This window comes from Capra hircus, chromosome 4, assembly GCF_001704415.2.
Source record: "Capra hircus breed San Clemente chromosome 4, ASM170441v1, whole genome shotgun sequence".
Lineage (NCBI taxonomy): Eukaryota > Metazoa > Chordata > Mammalia > Artiodactyla > Bovidae > Capra > Capra hircus.
The window spans coordinates 4751258-4760540 of NC_030811.1; the positions used below are offsets into that span (position 1 = coordinate 4751258).

At 45.5% G+C, this 9283-nt stretch overlaps 1 protein-coding gene across 2 annotated transcripts in view; it reads right to left on the bottom strand.

Moving 5' to 3' along the window:
* ACTR3B (ARP3 actin related protein 3 homolog B) overlaps window positions 1-8691 on the bottom strand; it is a 69147-nt gene extending 60456 nt beyond the window's left edge. The window contains exon 1 of one of the 2 annotated variants that reach the window (XM_018046662.1): window positions 8554-8690. In XM_018046662.1, the coding sequence (XP_017902151.1) occupies window positions 8554-8597 (44 nt within the window). In that variant the 5' untranslated portion in view covers window positions 8598-8690. Of the gene's footprint in view, window positions 1-8553 lie in introns of both variants that reach the window. The other variant, XM_018046665.1, reaches the window with a different exon arrangement.

A 9283-nucleotide genomic window follows, 5' to 3' on the forward strand; every position in this document is an offset into this window, starting at 1 on the left:
AAAGAGTCGGACACAACTGAGCAACTGAACTCAGGTGGACAAAAATAAGCAGAAGGCCTCAACAACATCATCAATAAGATAGCTCATACAGATATACTCAGAACTCAGAACACATCAACAGGGAATATACCTCTTCTGAAGTACATAGAGAACAGTCACAAAACTGCCCATATCTGAGGCTCAGTGAAGTCTAAAGAACAGAATATAAACAGCACTCTGACCATAATGTAATTAAACTAGAATCAAAAACAAAATTTGAAAAGGCCCTTTTACTTGAAAATTTTCAAACGTACTAGTGTAGAAATACTGAGTTAAGAGGGAAATTCAAAAGAAAAACGCAGAAATTTCTTGAAAATGGTAACAATAAACTATACCCAAATCCCAGTAAGGGACACACACAGGTAAAGACAGCAGAGCTGGGGGCTCTCCCAGCGGTCCAGTGCTAACGGTTCGCCTTCCAACGCAGGGGGTGCGGGCTCCATGCCTGGTCAGGAAGCTAAGATCCTACAAACCCCCCAGCCAAAACACCAAGACGAGAAACAGACACAATACTGTAACAAATTCAACACTTTAGAAAATGGTTCACATCCAGAATAAATCTTAAAGACTTAACAGCCAAATCTTCACAGCATCAAACGCCTTTTCAATACACAGGGAAAATTAAAATGAATTTAATATCCAACTCAAAACAAAGAAAAGGAAAGCAGAGATAAAAGTAGAAATAAATGAATCAAAAAAAACAGAAAAATAACAGAATCTGTGAACCCCAAAGCTTATCTTTTAAAAATAAAAAAAAAGATCCACAACACAGCTGTATGAAAAACGGGTGAAGACAGGACAGATAAATTTGAGTGACAAGGGGAAAACATAACCATAAAAACAGAGATTTTTGAAAATCATGGCTACTCTATACATAAACTTGAAAAATTTAGATAAAACAGAATTGTTTTTAGACAAATACAACATAACCAAAATTGATTTGACTCGAGATGGGGCATCTAACCAGCCTCAGAAGAACTACAAAGAGGAGCAGTGAAATTCTACCAAGACCTTAAAACTCAGATAATCCCAAAATTACTTGAACTATCCCAGAGCACAGAAAAAGAAAGAAAACTTCTTCCTTTGTTTCAGGAAGACAGTGTAACACTGATCCCACACTCTGACAAAGAACTCACCAGAAAACTAAGCTATAATGCATGCTAAGTTCCAAAGGAAAAACCTAAATAAAGTCTTAACAGAGCCTACCTACACATCAAAAAATAAGGCATCATGGTCAAGGAGGGATTCTTACGAAATGCAGGAGTGCTTCAACATCAGGAAATCCACTATGTGAACTAAGAAAGAAAACCACATGTCCCATTTATGATAAAGACATCGTGTAACACGCAACACGCATTCGTGCTTTAACATTCCGAAACACAGCAGTTGAGAGACACTTCCTAACATATTTGGATAGCTTTCTTAACATGTATTTGTACAGGTCTACATATACACACAAACAGCAGCCCAAAAGCCTGCATCTTACTTATTAGCCCAAAAGCCTGCTCTTACTTATCGTACAAACACCAGAAACGACCCCACTAAAATAAGAACGAAAGGATGGCGCGCACCAACTCTGCTCCCAGTTAACGCTGCTCGGAGGCAGTGGCCACTGCAGCGTGTCAGAGTGAGCAGAGCTCCTAAAAATGGGAAGGAAGAACAACCTCTCTAAGCCCGTGACAAAATTCTCTATCTGGAAAACCCTAAAGATGAGGGGAAAAAATTCACTCAAACAATAAAAATCATTTAGTATTTTAGTAAAGAAGCAGATAAAATGAATGCGTTTAATATAGTGAAGAAAAACAGAAAACAGAATGGAAGAGAAAACATCATTTACAATAACCAAAAAGAAAATCACGTAACTGGGTGACTAACAAGAAAGCTACCTGAGGTAAACACAATATTCCTACAAGGCACAAAACAGACTTGCACTGACGGAGAGAATACACCATATTCTCTGATGGGAAGACAGTGTCAGAAATACAATAGCCCTCACTAACATATGAGTGTAACGCAACCCAAGTCAAAATACCATCAGCAGTTTCCCCCGGAACGAAAAGAAGAAACTGCATGTAAAGTCCATCTGGAGAAATAATAAGGAAGACCAGACTGGAAAACACTTTTTACAAAATGAGGTGGAGAAACTTGCCTGGTGCTCCAGTGCTTAAGGCTGTGTGCTCCCACAGCAGGGGGCCTGGGCTTGATTCCTGTTCAGGGAGCAGCCCACATGCTCCAACTGACCCCAAGGGAAGCAACTAAGACCCAGCACGGCCAAATTTTTTTTTTTATATGAGGTGGATACATGTGTATGTATATGTACGGTTAAGTCCCTTCACTGCTCACCTGAAACTATAGCAACATGGTTAACTGGCTATACCTCCACACAAAATAAAAAGTTCAAAAAAAAAAAGACTACATGGGGCTGGTGCATGGGGATGACCCACAGAGATGTTATGGGGAGGGAGGTGGGAGGGGGGTTCATGTTTGGGAACACATGTAAGAATTAAAGATTTTAAAATTAAAAAAATAAAAAACTAAAAAAAAAAAAAAAAGACTACAAAGTCCAAGCGATACTATCTGACAATAATAATTTTTTACAGTGAACACAGTGATTTATTTCTCTGGATGATTTACTATCAAATAAAGTAAGAGTCATTTATACTCTTAAAAATGAGGTGGCTGGGACACCAACCTCATCAGATATGAAGTCATAAAGCCTCAGGAGTTAGACTCAGTGATGCTGCCATATAAGCAGACAGGTTCAGCACCCAAAACGAGCCCAGAAATAAGCAACCACACAGACCAATGCAGTACGCAAGGAGAGCGGAATCTTCAAGCAGTGCTTTGCTACGCTTTTTGTTTTTCATAAATGAGGCTGAGATAAACGGGGCAGCCAGAAGGAAAGAAGACAGAATTGGCTCCGACGAGGCCCATTCCTCATACCCCATCCCAGGATAAATTTCAAGTGGAACAGAGATTTATATAAAATCCGGGAATGGGGAGGGGGAACACCCATCTTAACTATGATTCAAAATCCAGCAACAATAAGGGAAAGATAAATAAACCTACTGCTTAAAAAAAAAAAAAATCTTCGTATGGCAAAAGACAAGTGATACATAGGGAAAATGTATTTGCAACTTGTATCACAAAGGGCTGATGCCTCTGTATGCAGGAAAGAGGCCTCAGACTGCTCTCCCTACCAAGGTGAAGGTGAAGGTTTGCTTGAAAGTTTGGCTTCTATAAAGCCTCTTAATGAAAGTGAAAGAGGAGAGCGAAAAAGTTGGCTTAAAGCTCAACATTCAGAAAACGAAGATCATGGCATCTGGTCCCATCACTTCATGGGAAATAGATGGGGCAACAGTGGAAACAGTGTCAGACTATTTTGGGGTGCTCCAAAATCACTGCAGATGGTGACTGCAGCCATAAAATTAAAAGATGCTTACTCCTTGGAAGGAAAGTTATGACCAACCTAGATAGCATACTCAAAAGCAGAGACGTTACTTTGCCCACAAAGTTCCGTCTAGTCAAGGCTATGGTTTTTCCAGTGGTCATGTATGGATGTGAGAGTTGGACTGTGAAGAAAGCTGAGTGCAGAAGAATTGATGCTTTTGAACTGTGGTGTTGGAGAAGACTCTTGCAAGTCCCTTGGACTGCAAGGAGAGCCAACCAGTCCATCCTAAAGGAGACCAGTCCTGGGTGTTCACTGGAAGGACTGATGCTAAAGCTGAAATTCCAATACTTTGGCCACCTCATGCGAAGAGTTGACTCATTGGAAAAGACTCTGATGCTGGGAGGGATTGGGGGCAGGAGGAGAAGGGGATGACAGAGGATGAGACGGCTGATGGCATCACCGACTCGATGGACATGAGTCTGAGTGAACTCACGGAGTTGGTGATGGACAGGGAGGCCTGGCGTGCTGCGATTCATGGGGTTGCAGAGTCGGACACAACTGAGCGACTGAACTGAACTTGGCCTCGGGCTGGCATCTGGGAACTTAAGATTTCAGAAGAGTTCCCACCATGCCCCAAATACAGCGGATGCTGAACACCTGCTTTCCTCTGGGGCTGGAATTTTGGTTTGTGCCAGGCGGAAGGTGCCACGACCAGACCCCCAAGGGAAACTCTGGGCACTGAGCGTCTAAGGAGCTTCCCCAGTGAACAGGGTCTCACACACGTCACACTGGATGTCAGTGACTCCACTGAGAAAGGACTCGGGATGCCCGCAGCTGGCTCCCTCAGACTCCACCCCACGCGCCTTTCTCCTTGGCTGTTTCTGCACTTACCTTTTCACTGTCATCTTGGGATTGTTCTCAGCAAATCTCTGAACCTGGCAGTGGCCTGTGAGACCCTCAACACACCCTAATCCACAAAGAGCTTCCAAAACTAAAGCAGCAAAAGGCCGAAGGCCTGCAGAAAAACGGGCTAGAGAAATGAAGACAGAAAACGGAAATGCAGATGCCACTTCATCACGTGGAAGGATGCTCATCTTCCCACATAATAAGAAATTCAAATTAAAACGATATCATTTCCCACCTTCCAGATTGGTTAAAAAAATTTAAAAAAAAACTTCTTTAACTCGGCAATTACAGAGATGAGTCTGTAAGAAGACGTAAGCGCTGTCACATGTCGCTGGGGAAGACACACACTCCGGGGTGGGATCTGACAGGATCCAGCAAAAGTACCTTATGACTCAGAAGTCCCACTTCTAGAAACCTGTCTCAGAGATGCTCCAGGAAAAAAAAAGTGAAAAAAGACAAGTGCACAGCGCTGACTCCACTGCAGTCTTTGATAAAAACAAAATGCCCCAAAATTGATGGGGACATGTCTCAAGATGACCAGAAACAGCCTGAATGGGGCTTCTACTCCTGGACAGCTAAAGCACGGAAACAAGGGATGGCAGTGAGAAGTCATGAACCATCGAATGTAGTAAGAACCACATAAGGAACTCCGAAAATCGTAACCCATACAGATGATAAGTAAAAGGGAGTTACTGGAAAGGGCACCCGTTTTGTAAAAATGTTAACTAAAAAATGTAGATAATACGCGAGTTTAAAAGACACACACAGTTTTGCAACCATCGCTGTAATCATTAGTTAGAACAAGAATACCACCAATGGACACTAAAACTAATGGGTAAAAACTTTTAAGGCAGAACAAGGTATTTACACAATCTCGTAACCTCTCTCCACAAAAGACGTGAATTACAAAGGAGAAAACGGTGACCACAGAGTGAGAAATCTAGTGGACGGCACTGTATCCAATGATCCAAGTGAACTTCATCAACTGCCTTAAGCCCCCTGATGAGAGGAGTTAAGTTCTAGGGAGATGGCAGACTGCACAGAGGTGATATTAGCGACACTGTATTGTTATGTACTTGAAAGTTGCCAAGACAAGTGGATCTCAGATTACAAGAAAAGGGTATTTACAATGACAGGATGGAGGCGTTAGTAATGCAATTATGACAATCTTTCCACTATACACAAACACACCAAATCAACACGTTGCAACCTTGAACTTATGCAATGTAATATGTCAATTACTTCTCAATAAAGCTGGCTGTGGGGAGGGGGCGGGGAGCTTCTGATTTGATGCACTGGGAAGCTCTGGCATAACTTCTCTGGTACCCCTGACAAAAACGCACACCCTGTGTCTACGTAAGGAAACGCCAGACAAGTGTGAACTGAGCAGCATTGCCCGGAACAACCGGCTGCCAAAAACACCACCGTCCTGAAAGACTGGAAAAAGGCTAAGGAGCTGGCCCAGGGAAACGAGACTAAAAAGACATGGTGACAAGCAGACACAGCGTACGGTGCTGGATGAGGGCGGAGAGCTGAGCGTCCAGAGACACAGAGAGACCATTCATGGCATCCAGACTGCAGAGCAGGTAGCACTCCAGCATAAACGTTAGTTTCTGGTTCTGATCACTGGTCTGTGAATGCATGTTCTCATAAAGGATATACTGAAGTACCCTGGTGTAAACAGCAGGATGGCTGCAACTCACAAACAGTTCAGAAAGATAAGAACGGATAAAGTATACAGAGAACAATAAAGCAAATGTTAGTAGTTAGAATGCTGGATGGAGACTATATAGCATTTTTTTGGTACTCTTCTTGCAGCTTTTCAGTAGATTTGAACTTTCTCAAAATAAGTTTAAAGAATACAAAAATCTTCAGAACTACAAGTTCAGTTAAGAAAAGGGAGGCTATTCTCTGAACACTCTGGAGCCCAGTAACGCACTTAAGTGGACGAAGCTTCATCTGTGGAGCAGGCAGAGCTGTGGTCCATGTCATCCCACCCCCAAGAACACATGTGCTCACCAAGCTGGTCTCAGGGTTTACTAGATGAGGCCAGGCTCCCAGGATGAAATTTATTTGCTATTTTTAAAAAGCACCATTGAGTATACTGTCTACTCAATCATAAATGCCCACTATCAGTATGAATCTTTCTTTTAGAATTTAGTACTAGAGAAAGCTCTTTCACCTGAGAAACAGGTATTTCTCTTCTTCCCTGATGACAGGAATTACATAACTGACGATGACTCTCTCATAATCTTGTCATACAGGAAGGCCAAGCTTGAGACCAAACCAGCTACACTACGGGCCTACAGTTTAAGGTGATTTTCCAGGCCTGTTCTTTTCTTCGGTCCTAGTTATATTTATCTGCATTTTATCCCTTTTTATCCCATTTTGAGTTAAAGGTCAATCCAAAGTCACTTGGCTCTGCAGGAAATATAAGCAGCAGTAATATGCTTAAATAAACTTGGGCTCTTCCAGGCTCCTCCTCCTGGCCACACACTGGACACTGGAAATTCCTGACTGACCATCACCGTTCCCACAAAAGACTATGTCCATGTGAAACCCACTGGCAGGATCCCTGGCCACTATCTCTAGTCCTGACACAACGCCTACAACAGCCTGAAGACGATACATAACTTGGGGCCAGAAGACAAAGATATCCTGAAGTTATACCGCCACGTGAGATACCACCTACCTCAGACGGTCATAACTGAGCACCACACTTTTGATATTTATAGCAAGAATGATGAGTAAGGCTCCCAGCTTACTAATATTAAAGGTATGACAAACCCTGTGGGCACATTTTGTTGCTTCTACCAAGAAATACTCTGTATTTCAACAGTTTTACAAGACCAAAACCACAAAAACCTCACGTGCAAATGTGGGGATGAAAGATTCTTTGACCAGCTGCCTTCTCTCCTGACACAACCAGACCTCAGGTGGGTGTGGGGTGAATACCAGATGGTGGGAGAAGGAGATGCATAAGGAAGCCAGTATTTTTTTTGGGGGGGGGGGGCTGTTCCTATCAACACTGCTTTTGGCTCAGGTTCTGGGTAGCAAAACAACCACTGAAATAAAGAGCCCCAAAACTTCTGGTACAACGTGTATCTCTGAAAGGAAAATTAATACATGCAAAGAAGCAGTTTTTTCCAGCTTGTAACCACTCCTTTTTCTGCAGCAAAAGGAAAGAACAATCCGTAGGAGATGGACTGTAGCAAATTAAGGAAGACACCCCCACAAGGTTGTCAAGGAAACTAAACCAAGTGCGTTTCTCTACAGCGAAGAATCAAGGCTACGGTGAACGTGCCATGGAATATTCTGTGGCAAAAAATGACTAAAATCCCCTCTTGAAAAATCTTTTTAAGAGGCTAAACTTACTTCTAGGCTATTTTATTAAGCACTTCACCTACAGTGCAAGCAGGCAAGCTTGACTTTCTAAACCAAAACCTAAATGGATTCAGCGAGCACCTTCCTAAAAATGAGCCGAGCCTGGGCCACTGGAAAGGACCGGGAGATTTCCGAAGGGTCTCTTTGGCATATCTCAACATCAAAAGAAGCAATCACGGCCCACAAGTAACGGGCTGGGGGCGGGGGGGCAGACACAGAAACTATACTACCACCAACAGCCTTTCCCACATTTTAGATTTTTCTGTTTTTCAAAATGGAGCCTTTTTTAACATTTGTAAGTGCAAAGGCAACTCTAGGCAAACTAAAGCAAGACCTTAGCCTGACTGAACCATTCGATACTGGAAGAGGACAGAGTAGGCTGCAAACACACACACACGCACACACACACTTTTTTTTAAAGATGTCAACTTGGGAGACGGTTGTAAAAACCTCCCACAAGTAAGTGATAAAGAAGCCCTATCAGGGAGGAGAAATGGCATGCGCTTAGGGACCCAGGACGAGGGCCACTTTTGAAGAGAAGGCAGGGGCGCCGTGAGGCAGGCGGAAGGCGAGGGAACGGCAGCGGGGTGCGCAGCCCGCACCCCCAGGAGGCGTACGGGTCCCGGGGAGCCCCGGCCGAGCGCAAGGAGGAGGCGGGGAGGCCACGTCTCCCCTCGGCTCCCTCCCCAGCAAGGTGAGTGAGTCAGGGGGCCCCTGGACAGGTGAGGGCCGCGACCCTGGCCCGGGGCACCCCAGGTGAGACCAGGGGGCCGGGCCGCGGGGCAGGCAGGGGCAGGCGCGCCGGGGCCGGAGCGGGCGCCCGCGGCTCTTACCCGGTGCCGCAGTCCACCACGCAGGGAGGCAGGGAGCCCGCCATGCTCGGCCCACGCGGCCGGCTCCGGAGGCTCCCCGGATCGCCGGCCCGCTCGCCGCCCCGCGCCGCCGCCGGGCTCCCGGGAGCCTCCGCAGCGCCGCGGCCGGGAGCCCGGATGCTCGCCGCCGGCACACGTGACGCCCCGCCCACCCCCGCCTGACCAATCACTACGATGACACGCCCTGTCCCCGCCCCCGGCCGCCCGCCATCTTTAGTGCTGGCAGCGGGGCCTCGTTGCCTGTACGTCCCACCTTGCTGCGGGAGAGGCTTTGAGCTCTTCTGGCTTACCGTGGACTGGACCCCGAAGCCTGACTCCTCATCCTTTTAAGTCTTCTCTCAGATGTCACCTTCTCAGGGAAGCTGTCCCTGCTCATCTGCTAGGTGCCCCCTCCCCCCCCTGCACCTTACTCACTATCTCAACAATCTATTGCTTTGCTTCACAACATTTGGAGCAAATTTATACCGTGTGTATATATTTATTTGTACTCCTATAGCAGGCTATAGGCTCCGCTAGATGCGGCTCCTGAATGTCTTCCCACTGATGACAAGGATGCGCAGCACAGTACTTGGTGCATTCATGCTGCCGCTGCTGCTAAGTCGCGTCAGTCGTGTCCGACTCTGTGCGACCCCACAGACGGCAGCTCACCAGGCTCCCCCGTCCCTGGGATTCTCCAGGCAAGAACACTGGA